Below are 27,164 nucleotides of genomic sequence, written 5' to 3'. Positions count from 1 at the left end.
AGATTATCTTAATTATCAACATTCAAACTCATATTTTATCACTGATTTCTCAGCTGGGTTTGTGTAACTGTTTCATCTCAGTATTTTTTGCATTTTGCTGTTTAAGCTATAAGCTTCTTAAAGGGGGAGAGAAGAAAAAAAAAACCCTTGACATAATACCATGAATTCAAAGAGCAAGCTGACTGGAAAAAAATAGTTACTATATTTAAACTGCTTTATCCTATGACAGAACTGCAGAYTTAAAACCTTTCCACTTTGATACAGCACTTTTGCAGCATTTTAATATGCCTTAGTAGATTTCAACTGGCTGAAACATTTTAATAACTGTAATTTCAGAGGAATAAAATAGTCCTGTGGGAGGAAGAAACAATGCCCCCATTTGTCACTCACGAAGACTTKTATTTGAAATCAGCCAGAGTGATGAAAGCCATGAGTTTGGTGGTCTCAACATAAGCCCCATTAGGCAATTAGCCAGTCTGCAAAAATCATGACATAATTTGGCACAATTAAGCAGAATATTCTCACTTTGTCTATGCTCACTGAAAGAGATCCTATTGCAGGTCAGCATTCATTTGTATTGGCTCAACAACTGGCATTTTATGTGGTGCTCTTCCACGCTGAGTTCAGCCCCACTCAAAACTATTAATCTTGTTTGAAAATTGAGCTACAAAACATGTGTTGGTGAGAGACAATTCACATTATGACCAGTAACTCTGCTGTGAATCTGCTTTGCAGCAGTGGGGATGACTTAATGTTATTGCAATTTGAAGGAAAGCATCCTGCAGTCCTCTCTCAGGCCAAATTCCCATTTACTTCAATTAGTAAGCATTACAGGAACTGTTTTAATGCTGCTGCCTGATGTGTTGGCTKCTTCTTCTTAATATATTACAGTGAAAAAAAGATAGTAGGCCAAATGTACGAATTTGTGCTTCCATTACGTGAATGGAATTTCAACAAGGCCAAAACTGCCCCATTTTGTTGTGTTTCTTTCCCAGGTGCCACTCTAAGGGGGGGGCACTCTTAGCAACAAACTGCAACCTTGCAGCAGCAAAATGAATTGATTTTCTTCCTTGAAAATGGAGGATGTAAAGATCTCTGCACCTGCTAGAAGCATGAATTGCCTGGAAGCCTTCACGGGCTCTTTTGCTTCAGGCAGAGCTGAGGTGCTGTCGTTCTGATTTGGGTCAAAATAACCATCTTTAGGTAACCATCTCCTTTAGATAACCATCTTCTTTAGGAGGCAAGACAAATRTCATAGGAAGCATTATGAATCCCTGCAGAGCGATGGGAAACAACACTGATTTCAACTCACAATTCTAAATTTGTATGATCTCAAGTGATGCCAAATTTAGCAGGTACTGCTTCTGCTGCAGTGTCTACATGGGTATTTGTAGCTCGTTCTGCACTGTGCTGTCTAGACCATGAATTGGATCTGCAAATGTTGTTCAAATGTGTAGCTGTCAGAAGATTTGGAAGGGATCACCTGCAAAGGAATCCTCACTGGCCAGCAGCAGTGGTCTTGCATTTCTAGGGAAAGACAGAGAAAGGACTGTGAAGGAAATGCAGCGGTTATTCTGCTCTGGAAGAGAAAGAACTGTAGAAGAGTCCTTTATTCAGTCATTCTTCTTTCAAAATTCACTGAGCCATAACGGAACACGTGACAGAAATAAACACAGACAGAGGACTATGCTTCCAGGTTCTTTCCAGATTTTATATAGGTTGGGAAAAAAGGGGGAAGAATCAAGTCCTCTGTAATGAACGCATGAGAGAGAAACAATGGAGGGGAATTGTCAAACTGTAGCTGAACTAGAGAATGCCAAGAGTTCTCCAGGATTTGCTAGAATTCACACTGTTTGCCTTCCTAGCAGCAGTTCCTCCTGTTAACAAGTTAGATTGAAAGAACACAGTATCTACTTTATTTCACCCTCTGCCAAGCTCGAATTGCATGTGCCATGCCTCTGGTATGCTTAAAATAATTTTCCATAAGCCCTTTTGGAAACAGGCACAAAAAGGAAACCAAGAATGACACAGGAAATATAACACAGGGAGAAATAACATGAAATGTGACCTGGGTTTCTTTCTAGCATCATTTTGTTTTGMAAATGTTACAGATGCTTAATTGTAATACTTTGAAATAGTAAGAAAATGAAAGGCAGGACTTTCAAGTCCTTTACAGGTACACTTGTATATGAAGGCTAGTAAATGTGCTTCTGCATAAAAATATTGCTTTTACAAAAAACTTACACCTAATGCAGGTTTTATTGATGTGGTAGAAAGGAAGAAACTACTCATATGGATACACTGAGCTGTTAGTGAAATATATGAATTCAAGTGGYTGGCATTATCCCATATAGAATTATTGTGGAAATCATGTATTTTCAATGTTATATATGCATATGTACATGTTTTGGGGATGGGGGCATCATGGGTTCATACCATACCTAGAAAACTATTAAAACTGGTTAAGAAATTACCATAAAAGATATAAATTATATACACRTGTCATGTTGACATTCTTCAAGTCTGCAACAGGCTAAGTCTATTTAGGTGTCGAGTGAGGTATGAAAAGCAACATAACTGCAACATTTGGCCAYGCTGATTAATCCTGCTGATAAGCAAGATGAAATTAATATGGGCATGGCATGGAATAAGTAATTGCCTTACCTGAACTAGGTCATCAGATCTGAGGAATTTTCATTCAGAACTGCCCTGTGAAGTGTAGGCTGTCAAGYTATCCTTCCTTGGACGCTGGCCATTCACAGAGGAGTCTTTTAAGCAGTTGTACTTTTGTCAGAAAGGACATAGGGCCACATGTACCSTAGAACACCATAATTTTRTRTGGGCTGTCCCCTCTCCAGCCCCTYTTTTGTAAGACAGTGGTAAGACTAAGATATTTCATTCTACATCAGACACGCAGTTTCTTATGGTGTGCTGCTGTGGGTGGTTTATAAGTGGTGCAAATGCAGATTGTATGTAGGATCTGCATTTATGTAAGCCAGCACACATGTAGGGATCAGCTTCGATATTTGCACATGCATACGTACACAAGAACATCGCTCAGCACCAAGTTTTAGAGGGAGGGGGTTTTTATACTGTGTGCAGAGCTGCTGCTGTGTCGTGTGTGTGTTGCAGGTGTATCAATGTCCCGGTTTGTGTTCACTGAAGTTCCTGTAAATTACCGGGTGGGATCGGATGGATCAGTCAGTTTTCTGCGCTCTGTATCGACTCCTGTGCCAGAGCCAGAGCCGAGATACGGTGCTGAGGAAAGCTGAAATCACAGCGTGTGCAGTTTATTCCCCCTCATGTTATCGCTGGGACTGAGTGTGCTGTCACTGGGATGTGTGCGATGGCAGCTGGGGACACTGCTCGGTGCCAGGGCAGGGCAGGACCTCTGAGGAGTGACCCCCATGTCACAGCACCGAGGAACACGGCCCTCACCTCTGCACACTCGCGRTGGATGAGGTCCTGTCACGACACAGGCTGGTGGAGCCCACAGAATCACAGAGTCCTCAGGGCTGGAAGGGACCCCGAGACAACCAGGCCAACCCTTTGCCAAGCCAGGTTCACCTGGAGCAAGTGACACAGGAACGCGCCTGGAATGTCTCCAGAGAGGAGAATCCATGACTTCCCTGTGCCTCACGCTCACACTCTGACCGGATGATGCATCTGTCGCGACAGAGCGCGCCAGCCCCACAGTCACCCTTCGACCGAATGATGCTCATGAGGAGGGGGCCAACCCCCCGTTCACTCTTGCACTGGATGAGGCTCCTATCGCGACAGGAGGAAGGCAGTGCTCACAGGACGGCCGGGCTCTTGTCACGACACGCACCGGTGCAGCTCCGCGCCACCCGCCCCGCGCCGAGWCCCTCACGGCGGGCAGCTCCCCTCAGGCCGCCCGCTCCCCCTCAGCGCGGGCTGAGGCCGGGACAGGGGCGGTTCCCGCCGGGGCAYCGGGGGCGGGAAAGCGGCCACCGCACCGGCGGGGCTGTCCCCGTGCGCAGCGGAAACGCCGCCGCCGCCGCGTGAGGCGCAGCCGCCGCCAGGCCCGGGCGGGAGCACGGGCGAGAGCGGGACCGCGCTGCGCAGGGGCCGCGCCGCAGCCATCGCCTCCTCCCCATGGGCGGGGCCGCCCGGATCCCCGCCCCGAGTCCCGGCCCCGCCAATGAGCGGCGTCCACATGCCGCGGCGGCGAGAGAGCACCGGGCGGCCCCTGAGTTACATTAGAGCCGCCGCCGCCGCTGCGCGACCGGAGCGAGCGGAGGCAGCGGCGGGCGCGGGGGAGCCCGAGCCGTGACGGCGATCAGCGGCCTGGGCCGGCCGGGGGGGATCGGGCTGCTAGAGAAGGAAGGAAGGGGTTGATCCTGACCCTTTGCGGGMAGCGGGACAGCTGCGGCTTTTTCTCCCCCGCGCCGTTACCGCCCTCCCTTACCGGGGGCGGCTCGGAGTCGCCGAGGCGAGCGGAGAGGCTGCTTGGCCACCTGGACGCGGCCCATCCCCGCAGGGACCCGCCGAGGCCCCGCGGCGACAGCGGCTCTGAGGGCCCGCGCGCTCCCCGCCCCAAGTCCCTGGTCCCCGCCGGAGAGGCGGCTCGGCTCCCTCAGAGGCGTGAGGGGTGGGAGGGGGTGGGGGCTTTTTTTTTTTTTTTTTTAATTTTTTTCGTGCCCCTCCCGGCCTCCTCCGCGAAGAGAGAGGTGTGCTCGGTCTTCTCTGCTGCGGGAGAGAGTCTATGGTGATAGCACGGGGGTGGTGAGTGCTGAGGAGGGGTCTCGCCGCCGCCCCCGCCGCCGCTGAGGAGGAGGAGAGGGAGGAGGAAGAGGCGAGGCACGGCACCATTTGCTGCTCCCTGCCCCAGCCATGGAGAACGCGCACACAAAGACTGTGGAGGAAGTTTTGGCTTATTTCGGCGTCAACGAGAGCACCGGGCTCAGCCTTGAGCAAGTGAAGAAGCTGAAGGAGAAATGGGGCTCCAACGGTAGGTGAGGCGGCCCCGCCGCGGGGATGCTGCCGCCGGCGCTCGCCCTCTTCCCCCTCTGCTCCCTTTCCCAGCCCTTTCCCTTCTCCCTCATCCTTGCCGGGGCCCTGTGCGAGGCCTAACGCGTGTGCTCTGGCGAAGCCGGCATCTCTTCCAGGACCCGGAATAGGAGCGAGGGAGAGAAGATGGCTGACTTGAACTCCACCTCGTGGGTTTCTTTCAATCCCGAGCTCGCAGGGCTGCTCTGGGGAGGAGGGTGGCACCTCCGTTCCCTTTCACCGTAGCGGTGGGAAACCTTTTTCCATTCTGAAATGATGCGCTGTGGGGTTTAGGGTTTGCTTTTTTTTTTTTTTTTGTCCGTCTTGACCTTCATTTTTCTCAGTTTTTTAGCGCCTTTCAGCCCCTTGTTTTATATCCTTTTCTCCACTCCGGACATGAAATTCAGTCGATTTTTTAAATTCTTACCGCTTGGCTGTCCGAGTCCCTTCTAAACTCCCTTGCCGTTGTGTAAAAATGAAAATCTGTGAGAAGATTACACCGTGGAGGTGGTTTTTTAGCTCTAACACTGCTTTTATGCCTCTTGGATTACTAAATCTAGTTGCAGGGACGTAAAGGGGAGAGCAGAAATAGGGAAATGCCCTTAAAATGGAGGAAAGAATCTGAAATATTTTGAACCAAGTTTTATGGTTTGTGTTTTTTTGAAGTGAACGTGGAGGAAAAGCTTTTTCAGAAAGCGTTTGAAAAGCGTTTTGAGCCTTTGACCCTTTGTGTGCAGCAACAGCAGAAGTCCCACAGCTGGCTGGAGTGATGACTTGGCTGAATTATAGCCCTTGGCACATTCCCGCGAACCTTTATGTGTTTTAAAACGCACAACTCTCAGGCCCATTCACATGCTCTGGTGAAAAGAGCCACCTTAGTGAGGCTTTCAGTATGTCTGTCAGATTCAACCCAGTTGAGTGTGTAGTTGAGGAACAATATCTGGTGTGGATGCCTGATAATGCTCTAACGTGTTTCTTCAATGATTTCTTTTCTTTGACATGCTTCCTGGAAAAATCTTGTACTGACAGAGCTACCAGCAGAGGAAGGTGAGCATGGTTATGAAATCTTTTGCTAATTATTGTTGATAATTTTTTTATTAAGTATGCCTGACTAAATGGCTTTGTTACATATTGCAGGAAAAACCTTACTTGAGCTTGTGATTGAACAATTTGAAGACTTACTAGTTAGAATTTTGTTGCTGGCCGCTTGCATATCTTTTGTAAGTATGATTTATTTATTTTTTTTATTTCATAGGGTTCTGTCTTCCAGACTGACGTGTTCCAATGTATGCGAACTGCACATATGAAATTATTCTTTCTCAGTGGATCAAAGTATTAGATGCAAAATTGCTGCCTCTTAAATTAGTTCCTTGTGACGAGGTTTCTGTATGCCAGCAAACAAAAATTTCAGCGTGTCTTTCATTGCTTGAGTCATAAGTACATAACTACACTAGGCAGGTATTTTAAAAAGTGCTTCTCATTCAACCCAGTTTGCTTATTTGAGGTGGGATTTCCCAATGCTGCTGTTGGCTTTGAAAACTAACCTTGAGTAAGTAAGCGTTTAACTGGACATTCTTCTTGCCTTTGGGTTAATCGTTATCAAGCTCRATGTATAATCATTGGAAGACATTTTTGGATGCAATGCAGACKGTAAATAGAATCTACATGGCGAATATTCCAGTTGCCTTCCCTTCCTGATAATAGCAAGGTGACAGTTGTTGCTTTTGACAGTGACAAGAATGTTGACGGCTGTGATGGCACCATTGTTGACCAAATTTGGTAACTGACCTTTGGATGGTCAAGTCATTAAATGGACATCTTGCTTTGCATACAGGACTAAAAGAACAGGAACATTTTAAACTTTTTTTTTTCCTAAGAAACCATGATTAGGCAATCTTCTTGCATTATGTGTAAAGGGTATGTGCTAGCTGAAAAACTGGAAAATGGAGTGAAGGCTCAGTAGAGAAGGAAGGTGAAGGCTGTATTTCTTGGGGAGCTGGACAACGGGAACAAAAGCTTGCAGAATATTAAATTGTTTAGGTAGGGAGTAAAAGTTTACAGTAGACTTTGCCCTGGAGTTGTAATTAACTGCTTGAAAAAAAATAAATGCTCCAGCTCTTGGGGGGAGTGGAAATTGTAGTGACTCTTTAGCTAAGGGCAAGCTAATTAGGATGGGCAGAGGAGAATGTGCTCTGGAGCTGTTGTGTGGTGGGGGAAGGGTTGCCCTGGTGCTGCAGTTTGTGCTGTGCTGGGGATCTGCTCTCCCCACACCAACACCTTCCAAAGGGCTCTGGCTTTGGGTCTGTAATTCAGCAGTACCAGCTGAGCAGTGTCTGGTGACATCAGTCTTGACCATGGAGACAGATGTGTTTCGCTCACTCCTCTGTTTCCTGGAGAGGAAATCAGGCTGCCTATTGAAAATTGAATAAACAGTCATTCAGAAGCCTTTTTTTTTTTTCCCCTCTTCTCTTTCCCCTTTTCCTCACAGAGAGTGGGAAGGGGATATATTTTTGTTCCTGAAAAGTCAGGAGTGTTTCTGTCATCTCATGAGACAAATGACAGCACAGGAGTTTGTTAGCCTTCCGTGCCAAGGTACATTAGTTGTTTTTATTATAAACAAGTAAGTGAAAAATCAGATTCACCAAACTGAAGCTTTCTTTGCTGCRTCTAAGTACGAGACCAGACTGACAGAGGTCATAGAACATACACTGCTGAGTCCTCTTGGAAAACTTGATTAGTAGCTGAATTCAGTTGCTTTTTTCAGTATGGTTAATTTTCCTATCTAATTAAGAGGAGACTGTRGTCTAATAGAGTGTGGGATAGATTTGGGTTCTCAGCTTCTGTGCAGCTGACATGGTACATGACCTTGGGCTACTGCTCTGCCTTTTCTGTCTCCTATTTTAGTGTTACAGAGGCACACTAAATTGATGTTAGAGGTAAAGATTTTTCTCTGATGAAAAGTAGAAAAACTCTTACATATATTATGATTTCCGTACTTTAAAAGCTCTTCCCYTTGGTGTTTGGTTCTGATGTTTTCTTTGCTTAGAAGGTGATCATGTTGTCTGTTTTTCTTAGGTTTTAACACTTCTTCTTGATGAAAGCATAGTACAGACTTCTGTAGTAGCTGTAAAGCACTGTTGGATATGTTGAGACAAGGATTGCATTACTGCAAAAATAGGATGAAATTACATCACCTAAATTCTGGTGTTCTTTGCCAGCTGTACACTGTCAGTTTAGAAAAATTAAGATTCAGSTATGAGAGAGAGGATCTCAAAGTATATAATTGGTCTTTTTTTTGTGKTGAAGGAACTTCTATAGTGGTGGTGTTGCAATCATAAATCATATTAGTTTATTGCTGTAAGAACTGCCTGCACATCTGTAGCACTGAGACCTGCATTAGGTTTTTGTGCAGAAGCATCCCTTCTTCTRTAGACTATAAACTTGTGTGTTCAGAGTGTCTTTTGTGCCCTCTGCTCCCACACTGCCTGTCAGGTACGTGTCAGTAAAAGAAGTCAGAGCAGCAGCTCAATCTGTGTCACCCAGGCTGATTGCCGGGGTCAGATGCTGCGTGTTTGTGGGCTGTGGATCCTGTGTCCTACATTCCAGGTCAGAGCTCCTGTTAGAGATGTGCCTGGTTAGTGAAAGCCTTAAGTATGGCTTTTGAGGTRTAAATAATTTCTGGTGGTGAGTAAATGGATCTGTGAATAGACTTGTCTTGGTCTTCTGTTAGATCTGTGAAATCTCTGCAGAAAAAAAGTCGTGGAGTGTATTCGTGGCTTTTAATTCTTGATACTTGTGTATCATGTGCTCAGATCTACAGTGTTTACTGAAAAGAACAGCTTGCTTTGCCGTATAAATGATTTTGACAGGTTGCAAAACGTTAACTGCATCTGATGTAGAATAATTCCTTGTTAAAGTGTGGATGCTTTAAGCAGTGATTTGTGCTGAACTCTGCAATCTTAGCTCTGCATCACACAGTGGATTTCCTTCTCCAAGGTGCAACGTAGGCTGTAAACTCTACCTAAACTCAAAGTATTTATACGGCACCCTAARAGCATTCCTCCCCTCGATTATTCCTCTGATTCCTAAGCTGACCTAGAAGTGAATATTCTGGTAATGTTTTCTAATAGTGGATGTCTGTGTTTAGATTAAAACAATACGCTGTGCTTGAGCCCAGAGATTGTTACAGCCTGTAAATTAGCATGAGGATAACCAAGCTTGTGGTAAAAGGTGAGCAGAGGTCCTCTTGGAGGAAGTAGGATGTGTCAGTAACAATGTTACAGGCTTTGCCCTKAAATCACCCCAAAAGCTACCTGCTAAGGTCAGCAGCAGTGAGTGTGTGGCACAAGATAAGGGTTGCTGTGGAACATGACACTGACATGCTTTTAGCTAAACTTAGATTGCTCATTAGCACAAGGGTAGGGGTGATAAAAATGTGAGAAGTCATTGTGATKCCATTTTATGATGTAGAGATTAAACTGTGGGTGACAGGTTTTCTCCCTTATTACTATAATAAACAATATATTTATTTTCAGAAATAYGGAGTGTTGATGGGTGCTTACAATCTGTTAACTCAGTAAAATTTTTAATTTTGTGCTTATACATTTGGTCAAGATAACTTCTTTTGTGTTTGAGATTTTTTTTCCCCTGTCCTCCTTGTGTAGCAGACAAAAATTTCTACTGAATCACAGAACTAAAATTGGGAGGTTTTTCTTTAATGTTACCTGGTGTTCGGTATAACTGACATGGATGGAATGGGTCAGCACTACTGAAATACTTTCCATCTACTTATTTTTAAGCTAATTTGTATTGAAAAGAGAAATCAGYAAAAGAGGATTTTCTGAGCAGTAGTTGATACTCTGTCCAAAATATACTGAAACTTAAATCACATTGTCCTGTGAGAAGGAAATTCTTAAAAGCATYCCATTTTATATGACCCGCTTTAATTTTTCCAGGGCTTCTTTTTGTTGGGATGAGATCTTGCCTCTCCCAGCTTGCTTCTAAGTTTCCATTGCCAAAATGAAAACCAAACAAAAATCCCTGGTCGGTTGCTGACAACAAAGTGCTTTTCCTCTGTTGGTGGTGAGCGGGTACAGCCTGCTGGGCAGCACAATTCTGTCTCGAAACTCCCATTCTTCAATTCTGTTGTTGTTACTTAGTGATACATAGTCATCTGAGGTAACTTGTCTCCATGACTTCCCTGACTGTAATACAGAGATACTTCACTTGTAGAAATGGAAAAAGCTGTTTTGGCCGCTTCCATCAGTGCTCACCCCATTGGTGGCTGACTCTGGTATTGTACTTCTGCCTCCTTTTTACAACTAAGTGCTGTTTGCCTGTCACTGTGTATCTTCTGCCTCAGTGTCCTGCAGCTCCACACCATTAGGCTTTGTTTAAAATAGGCTCTGCAAGCCRTAGCTCCAGCAGCCCTAAAGCAAATATGCTGAATGAAAGTTGTCCTTTAAGCTGCTTATGTTGGCTGTTGATATGGGTCTTTTATGTCTTGCTATTATTTCYCTTATATTTTTAGGCTTGCACTTCTCTTGAGCAATTTTCTTACTCTTTTCTTATTTTTCCTGCTCTTTCTTAAGTACATGGTGAGTTTACCTATTGACAGTACTGCCTGACCAGTGCATTGGAGATCAATGACCTGGAAATTAAGCTGTTCTGCATGTGAGTCTTAAAGTGATTAGGGCTGAAACATGATGGGGCCCTTCTGAGTAGAAATGGAAAGAAAAAAAGAGATCTCTCAGTGTAAACCTCTTCAGGGTCTTAAAAGTGTGCTAGTGGAAACTTTCTGACAAGGACTCGGTGACTTGGACAAGAATTGTCTAGTCTTTACCAGGCCTCAGCATATGGTCTGTTGTTAGTAAAAATGCTGAGTTAAATACTTGTTATTGCTTGTTCTACTTCCTCTTTGTTTTTCTTGGGTTTGTTTTGTTTCTTGCATCAGGCTACTATTAAATAATAAACCCAATCTGTTACAGAATATGTGTTGTGTTACCACAAGTATCCTAAATGGAATGTTAATATAGCTGTAGTCTGCTATAGCAAAACCAAAACTCACAATGTATCTGGTTATTTTATGTCTATATTTACTGAATTTTTCTAGAACTAGAGCTTGGATTGTTCCACTGTTAGTAATTGTGTAGAAACTTCTGGAGGGAGAAKTGTTTACTSCTGGCTTTCAGGATTAACTAGAGACTTCATTTTAGTCTTGACACAGATTGATAATTTCACCAAGAAAAAAGTGAAGATTTAAACCATCAGACTCTATACTCTCAGGATCTCTAATTTGAGTTCATCTTCTCTTTTTGAAGTAATGGCTTATTGAAAGAAAAGATCCCTTGAAAACTTAATTTTGGCTSTCCTTGACATACTTGGATCTTGATGTCCTTGTAGCTACTTTCCTTACCTCTGGAAGTTGTGGCCTTTCTCAATGTTATTTTACAACACACATGRTCTTAAATCAAAAAAGGTTCTGGTTTAACGTCGTGTAAAGCGGATGTTCTATTCCAGTTAACCTTGTATGCGCCTGCTCAGATAAGAACATCACAAAATAATTGAATTTATTTGCTTTGTTTGGAAGCAAAGTGGGCTCTAGAGAATCCCAGTAAAGAAAGGGAGGGAATAAACGGATACTGGATAGCTTTTCTGATGGGAGCAGGTGACCTTGTGTATGCTGAGAGATTTGGAAATGCACCATTGGCCTCTCCTGTAGCTCCACAGACAGCAGCAGTGCTGGTGCAGAGAGAAGGCTGCCCGTGGCACGGGGATGTGTATGGAGTGAGGACAGACAGCGTGGCCTGTCCGACTGCCCAGATGGCAGGAGGGGTTCCAGGGATTGGACAGCAGTGGTGTGAGAGGAGGGAAGAAACACCGAGGTGTGGAGAGCATGAGAAATCCTGACTAAATCTGTTCTCCAGGGGGATTACACAGACCCTCAAAATCTTGTGTCGCCAGTTGGAACGTTTCAGTTGTATTAATCACAACCTGGGTCTTACAAGTTCATCCCTTTGCAATAAAAACTCGTTGTTGCATTGGATTTGCTTGACAGTCTGTTTTCTGCTTGAGGCTTTCATGCTGCTGCTCCTTCCTTTTGACGTCCTGGAGTGTCTCACAATTGAGCAATAGCTCGGAGCAGCGTGTTGGTGGAATCATGGGCTTGCTTTAGTAACAGTTTGCTCGCTGCAGTCTTCTAGTGATTCAGAGTGCTGTTGCCTGACTACCAGCCCTAATTATCTCAACACGTTGTTCCTATTTACTGTCACTTTCCCAGYTTCCTGTTGCTCAACATGTTGATGAAAACGCTCTTCCTCTCTCTGGTCRTGTTAACTTGACTTTTCATCAGTGGCTCCAGCACTCTGCAGAGACCCTGACACATTCAAGTCAAGTGAATGACAGATGCCTAAAACTGGAGTGCACTTTTAAAACAAACGAATTAAAATAAAATCTATGTGGAGCCTTTTATGCAAGTCCTCAGGTTTGATTTACCTTTTAAAATCCAGTTTTGAGTTTTATCAGCTACTTGGTTCACAATTGAGCTTCAGATATAACTATTCCATTCACTTAGATGCTTCAATATGACACTACTTGCATTTAAATTGCTAGATGCTTTTTTTCATATCTAGTCACCAAAAACTTTTAAAGCTGTACTCGTAAAGGACAATTGACTTGCTTAAAATTCAGATTCTGGCAAGGTTTTGGTGTTTTAAGTAGTCAAACTAGTCTGTCTGTGTCCTGTTTTATACAGTAATGAAGGTTTTTTTTTTTTGTTGTCATCACTTGTCACAGCTTCTGCTTTCATTTCTGAAGCAACAGTAGCAATTATTTCCCAAATAAATCGCTTACTCCTTTAAAAGAAGAGCGGCCTCTAAAATGAACTTTGTACTACTTTAGTAAAGATTCTTTTTCTCCTTTTCCATTATGTTTTGCCAACTCATTCATGAATTACAAAACTACAACTTGGTAGATTGAGGGGTTTCCAAAACTGCTGAAAGTCTAAGCAGTTGAGACTTAGCAGGCATGAAGTTTGCAAGATGTCTGTGTAAATCAGTAATTTAAATCACTGTGTTTCTCTTGCAGGTCCTGGCCTGGTTTGAAGAAGGTGAAGAAACAATCACAGCATTTGTAGAGCCTTTTGTAATCTTACTCATATTAGTAGCCAATGCAATTGTGGGAGTGTGGCAGGTATGCAGAGATTTTTACAGCATCAAATCACAAGTGTTTTGGGGTTTTATGGTTTAAGAAGCACYGTACGCTGGAGTGTCGGGTATTCTTACACAGCAAGTAGGATGTGTTGCTAACTTTGGATTCCKGAGAGTCAGCAAACCATAAAGCTTTCTCGACAGAAAGTGTTGACTTAAAGGTAAAATGAAAGCTTCAGAAGTGTTGCCAGAAAGGCAAAATGCCCATCAGTGTGTTTGGCCACACACTGCTGAACACATGAACGAGACAGGACAGAATAAAGGCCTGAATTCAGGCAATAAATCAGGCCTTGCAGGGTTAAGAACAATTGGATTGGTTTGCTTGGGRTTTTTTCCCAACTAAGGAACAAAGGATGGAGCATTTCTATTCTCATTTCTTGTCTGTTTCCTCTTGAGACAACTGCTGTGTTTTAGTAAATTATTAATACAGTATTTTCCCTTTTTAATCACTGTAGTACCTATTAAGTGTACATCCATAAACTGCATGTCTRTCAAAAGGCACAAGTTTCTTCTGAAAACATTTAAATATCATGCAACTTTCCTTACATTGTCAGCTATGACATTAATTGGATGTTTTTTAATAAAGCATGTAGACAGTAATATCATAACATAAAATAACACTTCATGAGATGCCAAAACAAAATTGTTCATATCACTTTAGTTTACTAATTTGGTCATTTTAGACAGTGGATGTTGTATTAGAGGGKTTTTTTTCTGCAGATTAAAAACTAGGATTTTAATGGTAATTCAAGTTCTTTGCATGGTTGGTTGGTTTTGGTTGGGTTTTTTTTTGGTTGAGAGGGTGCTAATGTGATGTAATTACTTGCTTTCAGTGCATGAGGCGTCATGCTTAAAAAAGGCAAACTGGTCAAAATAACAAAAACTAAGAGAAGGAGCCCTGTAAACAGATTAAAACACATTAGACAGGACACTGCATGCTGGAAGAAGGGGCCTTGAGTGGCATTGCTGCACATTCCTGTGCTATCCCAAGTGAGCTGGCTGAGGAGTATTCCTCAAAATTCAGTTTTTAGCAGTACCCAGCTTGCTGCACAACCTGGAGCTGGTGTGGAGGGAAGAGGTAATGTTGGTCAACAGGTGACAGCCTGGCCCCCTTAAATGACATTTTATATTCAACTCTTCATAAGGTAATTGTGCAAGAGTTAAACATTAACTTCGAACCGTGAGTTACAGTTCTGCAGGTACTAATTTTAAGCTTGAAGTGGAAGGTAGATCTGCCTGCATAGTTTGAGGATTTTTCTTACGTAGTTGTTTCCCTGTTGTAGGAAATAATCAGGTTTCTTTCAGCTTTGATAGTACATAAAGAATAGCTCTATGAATATTTCTACGCCATGGAACTTCATTGTGAAACAGAGTTGCTGCACAGATTCCATGACTCATTCCCTTGTTCTAATGGGCATGGAAAATCAGTCCCAGTACACAGTCTCCACCCATGAATGTATCTGTTCCTACAGGTAGCAGATGTGAACACTGAGTCACTGCCACGGCTCTGCCACCCTCAACCTTTCCTCTCACTTGCASTTTTCCCCAGGAGCCACCTGCCAGTGCTTCAGTGCCTGGCTGGATAGTCTGGCTACCATAACTTCAGGCAAACTGGGAGCAAAAAGAATCAGTCTGGCTGAAYRAGCTGAATCACAGAATTATKGAGGTTGGAAAAGATCTTTAAGATCAAGTCACACCGTTGACCCAAGGCCACCATGAAACCATGTCCCTGAGGGCCACTTGTACGTCCTTTAGGTACCTCCAGGCRTGGTGATTCATCCACTTCCCTGAGCAGCCAGTTTGGATGCTTGACAACCATTTCTGTGAAGAAATTGTCACTAATATCCATTCTAAATCTCCCCTGGTGCAACTTGGATCTGTGTTCTTGTTATTGTCTTTTTTCTAGAGTGACAAGGTTCTCCCTGAGTCCCCCCAGCTCCCTCAGCTGTTCCTGGTGCYCCAGGCCCTTCCCCAGCTTTGTTCCCTGGGYSTGCTCCAGCYYCTCAATRTCCTYCTTGTYATGAGGGRCCCAAAACTGYCCCCAGGATTTGAGGTGCCTCAGCARTGCCAGCACAGGGGATGGGCACTGCTCTGCTCTTACTGGCTGCACTGTTTCTGCTACAAGCCAAGTGCCATTGGCCATCTTGGCCACCTGCGTCATCATGTTGAATTTTTATTTCTCCTTTTTGAAGGAAAAGTTCTGTTGAAGTAACCTTACTTTTGTGGGACTTTTAAGGTTTTGCCTAATTGAAAAGCAATTTGGTGTGACAGTGCTGAGGAGCAGAATTAATTTAAATTAATAATTTACCTGGTGGAATATGAGGCTGGTATTACTTACAACTTTATGGTATCTGGAGTGCCAGACTCTGAGCTGTGCCGTGTAAATGTTAGTTCCTCAAGGTTGTTTTGGTAACACTCATTTTCAGCTGCACTGTTACATGGAAACTACTGAGTTCCTCAGCATTTGAATTTCTGATGGTTTTGTTTCTGCTGGGACATGCAGGAGGAATTTTTTATTATCTCGAAAGGCTGATGTATATTTGAAGGGCAGATGTTCTAAAAACTCTGTGCACTCYGCCATTATCTATAATTATCAGGGCTAAATGACGTTTGTTCTTGTCAATAGGCAGGGAAATGGAAAATAAATTCTTTCTCCAAGAGCTGGAGAAGGAGCACTGATAAGCTGCTGGTTTCTGCAGTTCTTTATCCAGGTGGCATCACARCATTGATACCAATCTCTGGTAGTGCCTAGTGAGAGGACTGCAGCTGAGATAGGAAAGCTGTTGTGTTCATGGAAACCAGAAGGTTTTCTTACKTGGGGATTCATCCAAGTCTGTAAATTGTTTAGAGATTCTGGGCAAGTTTCTAGTGTATGCTTTAATTTCCCTTCAGCATGGCTTGATTTGCTGAAACAAAGTTGATGATAAATTGGCTTCATGGTAATTTGATCCCTGATTTTTGTCAGTAAATTAAATTCAGCAGTGCTTATCCACTCCAGGCTGAGTCTAAGCTGCTTCAGCCAAGGTACAGCCAAAACCTACATCCACAAGTCTTAATTCTGCTTAGTGCTTTTTATTTTATGTCAAAAAGCATTCATATGTAACGTGGAACTCTGTGTGTGGCCTCCTTGCAACAACACAGTGGATGTTCTTGATGGAAAGTGCTGCAGGGTTTAAATAAACAATTTCTGTGTTCTAAAGGCCCCAAATCACCTGAATTACGCTCTAATTATTTCCAGTCAGCCTCATAAGGGGAGGGGACACAAAATGTTCTGTTTGAAGAAATATAGCTGAGCTGAGTTGGTAGTATTCATATGCTAATGCTTTTGAAAAATCGCATCTGACAGGCTTATTTTTCCGTGAGGGCTTTCAAAATTACACATTTTTGCTGTCTTTTAGGAAAGAAATGCTGAAAATGCTATTGAAGCTCTCAAAGAATATGAACCAGAGATGGGCAAAGTGTATCGACAAGACCGAAAAAGTGTCCAGAGGATTAAAGCAAGAGACATTGTCCCAGGTGATATCGTGGAAGTGGCAGGTAAGACCCATTTTTGTTCATACATGCATTAGCATATTAATGTAAAATTGTTGTGGGGCTTTGTCTTAATGATTTGAGGCCTTGGGGAAGTTTTCAGAGACTCCTAAGTATATGCTTCACTTAAGAATGGTCTCGATTCTGTTCATCTGTAATTACCTTAAATGTGCATTTGTATGGAGGGGATTGTTTTTCAAATTGCCACTTAGTTTAATTGGTAGGTTTAAAAGCAGAGCATCTTAATTGGAGTTGTGGTTTTAACACTTGTCACGAATTTAAAATGGTGTTTTCTAATGTCTGGTTTCAGAGTGTCTTAAAACTTTTCTGGTTTTCTATCACAAAACAGATGTTTGTTCCTGATTTTTAAATTTCTTCAGTTTCCTTGGGTTTGGCAGCTGAGACTTTTTTTTGGTCACTCTCTGTTATTTTATCTGAATGTGGTTTTCCAACTCTTAGACTTGTAGTAGCACTGCCTTTGAACTTCTCTTCACAAATGTCTTCTGTCCTCTCAGCAAGTATGACTGGCACGTGACTTCACTGTTTTCTCATCTTTCATAATTCTTTATTCTTCTTTTGAAAATTTGCTGCCTAGGAGATCTCAAACACATAAACTGTGCAAAGTAGAGCTCCCTGTTTCTCCTGGGTAAGCTTTTGAAGTGCCAGTCTTAAAAGACTGGACTTTGCCTAGAGCTTTCTAATACCTTAGCTTTGCTCTAAAAGGTGTATCTTTGGAAGGAGTGCAAAAATAAAAGTGTTATATGCTTTTAGCTTCAACTCCATCATTTTGGTTACTGCCACAGCAGTAACTTCTCTAAACTGGGCTTGGCTGTTCCTTCCCTGATAAAACTAGGTGGCTCTTGCTAAGTGTCAGGAGTGGTGCATGCTCAGATTTTGTAGGTCATTATCAACTGTTAACTGAGTGATTTTTCCTTTGGGAACAATGCAGGGTGTACATCAAACTTKCTTTGCACTAGTGTCACTTTGATTTTAGAGGTGGTAGCTGTCTCAAGAGGAGATAAATATATACCCTTAAACTCGACTATCCTCCTGTTTTAATTAGCAGGCAAAGAGAGTGTGCACTCAGAATGAAGTTGGTGTTGGCTGCCKGCCCAGCTTTCTTTCCTTGAGAAACTTTAGCACTGGCTGAGCCCTGTCTCAAGCCCCTGTTTTGTGCACAGGATGATTCAGCTAGGAGTCCAAATCCCAGGTGGTGACAGCAGCACGGGAGGGTGAACTGTGATGCTTTGTCACTCACTGTGCTCTGCCTCACTGCTCCTCTCTGCACCAGAGCCGTGAGCGAGGGGGGGCTGATTCTGCTGCTCTTGATGTGTCCTTTTTGAGGCAAACAGAACTGTATCAATTACAGACTCTGCAGTAGATGTCTGGGCCAAATCCTTATCCTGTTTTTAAATGTCAGCAGTGGAATGGTAGTTTTGGAAGGAGTTTTCATCATGGGAATACACTTGGGTTGTGTTTTTTGGTACTTTAGAGCGGTATTGGTAGAATTGGCAGTTGATGACTGTGTGTKTTGCACTGGTTTGGGGTATCACTGAGGAGAAATGCTGGATTTTGATGCTCTGCCAGGTGTCTAGAGCACAGAACACTTTCTCCTTGATTCATTGCTATTTCAGAAGAGGTACAGATTGTGTTTTCATCTTCAAATTTAGCTTTGCCTTTATTCTGTATGAGAACACCTGGGGGATGTGTGGGCTTTTACTTACCTGCTGTATATTGTCAGTACCAATAAAATCAATTACTCTGGTTAAAAGGCCTATGTCTGAGGGAGAAAAACGAATTGGGAATAACCAATGTGCCTGTAACACCAGGCTGCCTTTGACAAGTATAATACCMTCTTTATCACAAGGTTGCTATTGCATTATTTTAAAATCTGCTCATAGAACAATGACTGATAGTCCAGCACATGTAGAATTGATTTGTTTATTTTTTAAAAAAGGACAAGCTTAAGCTGGTACGTTTATATAGAAAAACAAATCCAAGTTTTATGACTGTCCTATAAGATAGGTGGTCTGGCTTGTTGATGRACTGTAGAAGCTTTTCTGGGTAAAATACTCACTTAAACAGGTGGGTCAAACAATGCATTTAAATTACCCTCCCTGGAAGCTGCAGTCAATTGTAAGTCACGTGGATGTTTAATAGAGAAATAAGTGCTTTGGTGTAACACAGYTTCTGATACCAAAGTAATAAATTCTTGTAGCTAGACAATGATGAKGTTATTAATTGTAATCAAACTGAGAAAAGCCACAAAGCCAGTAAAGAAGAGCCAATAAATGCACTGTGTCCCAGCATTGGTGTCAAAAGCTGGAGGTGAGAGAGAYTCTGTGCATGCCTGCGCCTCAAGTGCAGGAGGGCTGCGATGGCCTTTGACATGGTGTTTGCAAAAAGATGACCATGTAGGGAAGTGACAGAGCCCTTCATGCTGGGATACATATCTGGCTGTGGAATTCTGGGCAAAGTGCCAACCACATTTGTGTGTCCGGGCTAATATCTTTCAACYGAGTGCCATAAACAACCAGGTGATTGGTTTCTCCCCTGTGCTGATAACTAATATTGAACAAATTTCTACAGGTCTTGCACTGCACAATAGTTGTGTTCAATGCTGTAGCAGCTTTGCTAATTTGAAATAGCTGTGGCTCTGACACAGATAACTTCATTGTGGGAATTGTTAGATTGCTGTTGATACATGCAGACATGAATTTCTTAACTGGACGTTATTAGGAAGACTTTCTTCCATGTTCAGTTAAGCAAAGATGGTGGAAAAGATACCATACAATGAGCAGGAGCTCTTAAGGATGTTGGGATCACAGATTTGGGATGTGTGCTTTAAATTTGCTTGCAGAGCTGTGGTGGGCATGGTTCTCAGAGCTGCAGTGTGTGATGGTTACTCAGCTACAGAGTTTTTCTTAGAAGTGATGAACTGACAGACATCCAGATGCTGTCCTCACATGGCTTTTCAGTATGCCTGTCTTTAAATGGATTATCATGCTGTTGTAAAAGCTGGACTTAATTGGAGGGTGCACTCTAAACTTGTATCCAGGGGCTATCTTGATAGATTAGATATACTTTGGTTTAGTTGAGTTGTTTGYTTGCTGGGTGAAAGTAACATTTTAGAGAGAAATTTAAAACAGCATGGCCCTACTTACAAGTTTTGTCTGAAGTTCAGCCTGAAAAAATGGGATAAACTGGTTGTAAATCATTAATTTTTTTATAGAAGCACATTTGGGAACAAAAGTGACCTTTGTTCACTTCCGTTGTATTTTCCTGTCTAAAATTTCCTGGATTAGACACAGTGTATCTGAGTTTCTGTAATTTAATAAATGAAAGTTCAATAGTTGCAGTCAGTAAATGACCAAAGCACAGCCACAGTAGTTCCTCTTTTCCCTGAATTTCTGCATGGTGGTTCTTGTCATCTGTTACTGTATCTGTAAGTACTCAATATGTTAAAAACACACACAGAGTTGCCAGAAGCTGTTGTTTATTAAATTAGTGTATATTCCAGAAAATTCAGTTTTGTACCTGGCGTAGAGTGGGCAAGAACTATTTCCTGAGGCTTTTAATTCAAATTGCAGAGTACTTCAGGACTCTTTAGTGCCTTACAATAAAAGAAAGATAAATTTTGGGATGAAGAAGGTTAGGAAGGAAGATTTTTGAGGTGAATTGTGTCAAACTCCCATGAGGTTGAGAAGAGCTCCAGGTTCTCCCTGGTAGTACAGCTAAAAAATACGGATGTTGCAGATCTTACTCCAAAACTTCTGGATCCTCATGCCTGTGTTACTTTTCTAATAACTAGGATTGATTTTCAGACTCAGTGCTAGGGATGCAGGTTTACTTTTTCTGGGAAAGTTTGAGATTGGAAAAAAATAAGGAAAAGGATGGAGTAAGAACAGAGACCTGCTGAAGGTTGTCTAAAAGCAAACTGCTGAGAGCTTCTTTTSATAGGGAAAAAGAATTAACTGCAAATATTATCATTGTTCTTTACTGGGTCCAAATTGTTGGGTTTAAAGCACGTATTTTGCTTTTTTTCCTAAAGAACTACTTTTGAACCAGAAAAGACAGGAARGCAAGATCACTGGTTAATAAATACATGTACGAGTAGTGCATAAATCTGTGAGCTTCAKTGAACATTTTGGCCAACACATCAGAGGCACCTTGGGGATAGCCAGACACAGTCCAAACTCCATTCCATACTTCACTGGAGTCTGGAGTTATGTGAGGTTCAATTGAGGGCACAGCCCAAACTTGTGTCACTTTTAACACACATTTGAAATACTGCAAAACACATTTTCAATTTTTACCCTCATTCTTGTGGTATTTTCCTTCAGAGTTACCAAACGGTTTGGTAAAAATAGCAAAACTAATTCTGGTTTGGTTGCTTGAAAATTGGGAACATACCTGGTATTCTGTACTCTGACAGAACTGATACTGAGGGGGTTTTATTATAAGCACAAATAGTACTGAACAAAAAGCTTGAACATCAAGATAATGTTCTGTTATTACTGTATCACCCTGGCAAAGGGAGCTCTTTTTTTAGGCTAAAGAAAACTTTCAGTTGGAGCTTTGCTGTACTTCCAGAATTCAGACTCTTGGTTCTTCTGTTACTCAAATGAGCATAACTTGGAAACAGGACTTGAGCTTTGGTGTGAAGGTGTTGTTCTCTACCTGACCTGGCTTAAGTTGGAGCTTAACTTACYAGTACATTCTTTCTGCTATTGGATATTTTTATAGGCTGATCACAAGAGTTTTCCATCTAGTAGGCAATGATATAAATAGGTCCACTAATTAAAAGTTWAAACTAGACAAATTTGGTTTAGAAATGAGTGCAGACTTACAAGCAGGGTCCTTGTCCATCAGCACATCTTATCTAATCTTCTGGTGCCCTCTTCAGAGAGAATGACACAAGTCTGGTTTTAGAGAWTGAAAAGAAACAAATTAACAAAAATTCAAGTCTTATGTACCATTTAATTCATTATCTCCATTTCTCTCAACCCTCACTTTTGACCTGGAAATACTTTGCTCCCAGAAAGCAAAGCTTTTACCAAGGAAAGCCAAAAGGACAGAAGAATACAATATACATGTGTTGTTTAAATTTTTTTGGACCTCTGCGTTTAACAGTTCTGGGGTTACATAGATATTGTCTGTCTGCCCAGAATGGCAGAAGGTAGAGGCTGTTTCATGCACATTGTCTAATGCAAAGAATGAATTTAAATGTTTTGTTCTGTCGTCTTGTCAGTGAAAGCAAATGCTGTTTTACTGCTGTGGTTACAATTGATGGACCTTTACTGGTGTAATCTGTCTTGTTGGAAAATAAATCYTACCTTCCTGGTTTGGAGTGGAAACTCAGACTTAAAATATGGTTCATAATTACTCTCCTAATTTTGACACTTTGACAGTCTTGGCCTTGTATGAAAGTGTAGATGGACTCGAACAAAAATGGACTCTACAAAACTTCCTGTTTTGTAGAGCTTCTGATTTCTGGTACCATTTTATTATACCCTATTCAGGAAGTGTTAAATACTTAACACCTGTTAGTACGGAAGAAAAATTAAGTTTCTGATGGTCTGAGGAAATCAAGCACAATAAGAAGATGAGATTGTCTGTGTACAAGGGGGGGAAGAGGAGCTAAACTGAGCTGATGTTAAGGAAGTTTAATACRAAAACCAGTTGTGCTGGAGTAGCTCTACCTCAAAATAGAAGCAAACAATTCTGTTCACTCAATTCAACACTCAGAAAATCCTCAGTTCWGTTGATTTTSGTGTTAYTTTAAGTCTACTCWTTTCAGTTCTTAAGCTGAATTCTTCAATTCTTTCCTTYTTGTAGGAAGTTTCAGTTGCTTCAGTTTATTAGTGAATACTCATGCAATGGTGTGTCCTCTAATTTAAGGTATAAACTTACTTTTGGGTAAGAAAGGGGGCTGAAAAAACTGACYCTTTAAGAGACTAAACAATCTCACTAGGAAAAGTGGTTTTTAAATAACTGTACCAGCAATGTCATGTTAAACTGGAAAATAGTTGCTAATGCTTCATGTGTTTTGGCAAAAAAATTAATACTTAGTCTTTTCCTCTTTTGATGGTAAAACCSCATGTATTTTGAATCAGTTGTTTTAATAGCAGTGTGGTGGGTTATACCTGTTGAATTTGATGGAATTTCTGCTAAAATTAGAGCATCCTAATAAAGCAGGAGAAAGCCCATAGTGTCTTAAAAATCAGAATACATGAACTTGTCATCAATGAGCCGTAATATATTAAGGCACTTTTTTTGTTGTTCTCTCCATTTGGTGGTGTATGGAAATTGGTTTGGGGATGCTTTTACTCCRTTTCAGGAACTGTTTGTGTTCACAAACTGTTCAGCTATAGGATAATTGGAGCTGTACTGATAACCTTTATTGTAAAAGTTCTCTTCCAACCCCCAGCCTGCTGATAGCAGATCCAGGGCGACACTGACTTTGGTTAATAATGAACATAAATAACAAAGTGTGAGGTACATTTTGTATATGAGCAGCCCTTCTGACTTCTGCAGGAAGAATTGCTTTCATTTGCTGTGATCACAACGAGCTTTTGCAAACAGATCATTTTCTTTGCTAAGAATAATTGTTCTTGTAACACATTAACATAAAAAAAGAAGGAAAACTCTTCACTTTTTATGGTGTAGCTGCCTGTAAATCTCTGAGCAAGTSTCCAGGGGTGTGAGGGGTCAGAGTTAACAGAGCTGATATTGGTGTTCAAAGTACACATTTAAAGCTGTGCTTTTSCTCTGAGGACTGTTCTGTATCACGGTGGCTTTTGGGGGTACAGTTAATGTTGCTCCCTGTCATCAGCAGTTTTGATTAGATCTGGAATATGGATCTCARCTGACTATATTGGGATATAATCTAATAATTTGAGACTTGAAAGATGAGTGTGGCCCTGTTGTAGTCTCAGGTTCTTTGTTAGTGCCCAGAAGTAACTAAAAATACAAGGGACTGCAATCCACACAGCTTTAATAGTTATTTTCTCTCCACCTTCATTCTTGATAGAATTTGTGCCCCATAATTTCTGTCCATCTTCCTGGCTGCTCAAAGCACACACTGCCACATCCTGCAACATTAATATTGTGTTTTGGCTGTAGAGGTGCCCCAGTGAGYGTCTCAAACCATTGTCTGACAGAATTCTGAAATTGAATATTCAGTTTTATTGCTATGCTGGAAACTGGTGAAGTATTRAAAGGGATATCAGTGCTCAAAGGAAACACACAGGTAATGAGTTGATCATTCACTGTAGGACTTGATCAGTGCCAAGCATTAAATTTGCCAAGTATTAAATTAAATTGCTTAATRTATTCTGTACTTGAAGTCGATTTGGGACAAGTCTTTTGAGAAGCAGGGTTGGACTGTGTAAAAATCAAATATATATGTCAATGAGTGTTCACATAGAGGGAACTTGACCTGTAACACTGCCCCAGAGCTGGGAGCAGGAAGATAAGGGCTGKGGAGCTTTGAACTTGAGAAGAAAGGCCGTGGTGTTGGGTGTAATCATTGGGAATCTTGGCAGGTAACACTGCTGGCTAGGTGGCTGCAGAACCAAGTGTGTTCAAGGACTAAATTATCCTTWTTTTCAGTGAAAAAATGTGGCTTCTTTAAAGCAACCGACATAAACTTTAAATTCATATTGCAACAAAATACCGCTCCAGTTTCTGCCAAGGAGTGGAAATTGTAAATTGTCTGTTTTAGTGTAGACTCCTGCACAGTTAAATAAAATGGATATTTATCTTTTTTAACCCCCTGTAGGGACCAGGTTGTTTTTAAACAGATTCATTTATTGTGTGCTGAAGCTCAGTATTAAAATTCTAAAATTCTRTGCATAAATAGAAGGATTCTGTGGGTAAAGCTGGAATGATTCAAACCAAACCATTCTCTGACTCCTCCAAGCAGCAGTCAGTGCTTTAGTTAGTGGGGCTGTTTTAATCAGTAGTTATGTACTTGGCTACATTATGTTTCAGAACACGTACCTGGGCAGTTTTGAAAGCAGCTTATTTGATTTCTTCAGAGCTGTTGTGGAAATCAAGTGACTATTTAGGATTAAAAACTTCGGTTGAAATAATAGATGAAAATATTTCTGCAGCTGACTTGTTATTTTAGCTGTCAGACTATGGAATTAGATCATTTACTGTAGCAGCTCTGTACTGAGCAACACAACTACATAATCACTTTCTCATTTCTTAAAAGCCTTGGGTTTTACTTTTATTCTTTCTGTGGACTGCAATATATGAATTTTAAAAAGCCTTCCAAAAAACAGCATCAATCCCCCAGTTTTTTTCCTGTTGTAAAGTATATGTTAAAAAAGCCTTCTCTTTGTAGATGAGATAGGTAGTACACTGCTCACTGGAWGTTTCCTGTGGTTCCTCTCTATCATAGGATGATTTCCTATTTGTATTCARTTTCAGTTGTGCTCCTGAAAGCAAATTCAAGACTATAAATGACTTAGTGTCATAGTTGTTATTTTGCAAAGAGCTGTTTAAAATATCTCTGTAATTGACCCTGATGTACATCTTTCCTGCCTCTTGGAAATGCCTTGAATATTTTACTACATCCTTCTCAGGSAGGGCGAGTGAATAATGTGTCTTATCTTAAATGGTTGAGATAAATTTATAAAGTTGCGCTGTCATCATAAATTTACCACTTCAGTTCTGGTGATTCAGGCACTTGATAACAACAGTAGTAGTTTTCATGGAAATATTGATGTTAAATATCAATAATCTSTTAGAGGGGTGTCTCCAAGTATTTTAGGTCTTGTGAATATTATGTTTGAGTTTGAACAACTTGGAGCAGTTCAGAAGTAGGTTCGAAAATCACTTGTAAACTTTGCCATATGTTCCTTCCCATTGCTTGAAAGTTTCAAGATTAGTTTTTTAACAGCTTCTTTTTCCTGTTACACATTTTAAGAGTGTTGTCAGATGTGGTGGATGGGGGCTGCCTGTGGTTTTCCAGCTCTTTGCAGTGCTCTGAAGATGTTTGTGCAGGTTGACAGGCCTCTCTGAGGACTTTTCTGTCCAGCCATATCTGCAAAGCAGCTGCTACTGTGTGTCTGCAAATAWCCCTCCTCAGGACACCAGGAGAGCAATTGAATAGTTTTGCCTTTTTTGGCCTTGGTCACCGTTTGTCTAGGGCTATTTTCTCTTGCTGCTCAAGGGCATTGTGGCTTAAATTAGTATTCACATGGTATAATGATACATTTGTGGCTGCTTTTTTGTCCCTTCAGGTACACATGCTCRCAAAAGCACACTTATAGCTCCTACAGGCAAAACTATACAATCTTTTGCTGATTTTAGTGGTTGGAGTTACTCAGAATTTACAGAAAGTCACGTGGTGCAAGTTTTCCTAAGGTTTGAAGTWGCACTTAATTCTTCTCTTCAGGGTTTTGTTCCACAGTTTTCCACTCCAGGGTGTGAGYGGTTGGATGAGCCAAGGCTGTGACACCAATGTAGAATTTTCATTATATTATTTCTTAATGTGCATTATTGCTGCTGATTGCATAAGCAGTTCCTGCAGGAATTGCAGCTTATTTTCATTTCACTGCAGGGACACAGATTCCACCAACTGAAAAGATCAACTGTCTTTAGCTGGTTATTCTCTCTTCTTTATTTCTTTGCATTATTTTATAACAATATAGCTGATACTTGAATGCTTGCAKTGCTAAATTACATTAGGAGTGCTCAATCATGTGTTAATTAGCAATRTTGACATGCAGAATGTAGAACCCCTCCATGTGAGTCAAAAATGTGCCTCATTAATATCCTTTAGCAAGTTAATTTGCATGCAGTCATTTATTTGCAGTAGGCACAAAATGGTAGAGCTTTAGGGTTTTTTTTAAGACTAGAAAAAGCTGGGTAAGAGGAAGTAGGAAGGTAAAAGAACTAATTTTGAGGTGGTAGAGATGCTAGAACTCAACTGACAACTGGAGTCATCACTGCCATTTTTAAGAGTGGTGTTAGCTTTTTTCATCTGCTGCCTTGGTGTCTCAAACACTTGTTAGTGAATGTTTTGTTGTTTGTAGGTTTTATTGTTTTTTTTTTTCTTTAATGTTGTCTTTTGCAAAGTAGAAATGTGTATGACAAGATAAACACAACAGAGTTCTGTGAAAACTGTAACTGGRACATGGATTGTGGTTATTTAATAGAGCAACATTACTGGAAAATAAAGCTACTGTGTGATCTGAAGTTAACTTCCAACTYTGAAACATCTGGCAGAATTCAAAGTATAACATTACAAGAGCATATTTGCAGAAGCACGTTATTCTCACAATTGGTGCCAAAGAAAAGGAAAATACAACTTCTTTTAGTTTTCTAAATAAATAGATGAGGATAATGTGATCTTTGGAGAGCAGAGGACTCACTTTGGGCATAGAGAAAACAACTGAAAGG

The 27,164-nt window shown here is 41.5% G+C and overlaps 1 protein-coding gene across 3 annotated transcripts in view; it reads left to right on the top strand.

Moving 5' to 3' along the window:
* Positions 1–4,637: 4,637 nt before the first annotated feature.
* ATP2A2 (ATPase sarcoplasmic/endoplasmic reticulum Ca2+ transporting 2) overlaps positions 4,638–27,164 on the top strand; it is a 43,914-nt gene continuing 21,387 nt past the window's right edge. For all 3 annotated transcript variants that reach the window (XR_008966095.1, XM_057377784.1, XM_057377783.1), the window contains exons 1-5: positions 4,638–4,972; positions 6,040–6,057; positions 6,148–6,230; positions 13,096–13,200; positions 16,616–16,754. Coding sequence is in view for 2 of the 3 variants with exons in the window: in XM_057377784.1 (XP_057233767.1) it covers positions 4,855–4,972; positions 6,040–6,057; positions 6,148–6,230; positions 13,096–13,200; positions 16,616–16,754 (463 nt within the window). In the remaining variant the exon portion in view is untranslated. The remainder of the gene's footprint in view (positions 4,973–6,039; positions 6,058–6,147; positions 6,231–13,095; positions 13,201–16,615; positions 16,755–27,164) is intronic.

This window comes from Malurus melanocephalus, unplaced genomic scaffold (genome assembly GCF_030028575.1).
Source record: "Malurus melanocephalus ecotype Western Australia unplaced genomic scaffold, MMel_1.1 scaffold_325, whole genome shotgun sequence".
NCBI lineage: Eukaryota > Metazoa > Chordata > Aves > Passeriformes > Maluridae > Malurus > Malurus melanocephalus.
Note: the sequence above shows the minus strand (reverse complement) of the source record. Positions and strands in the feature narration are given on the sequence as shown.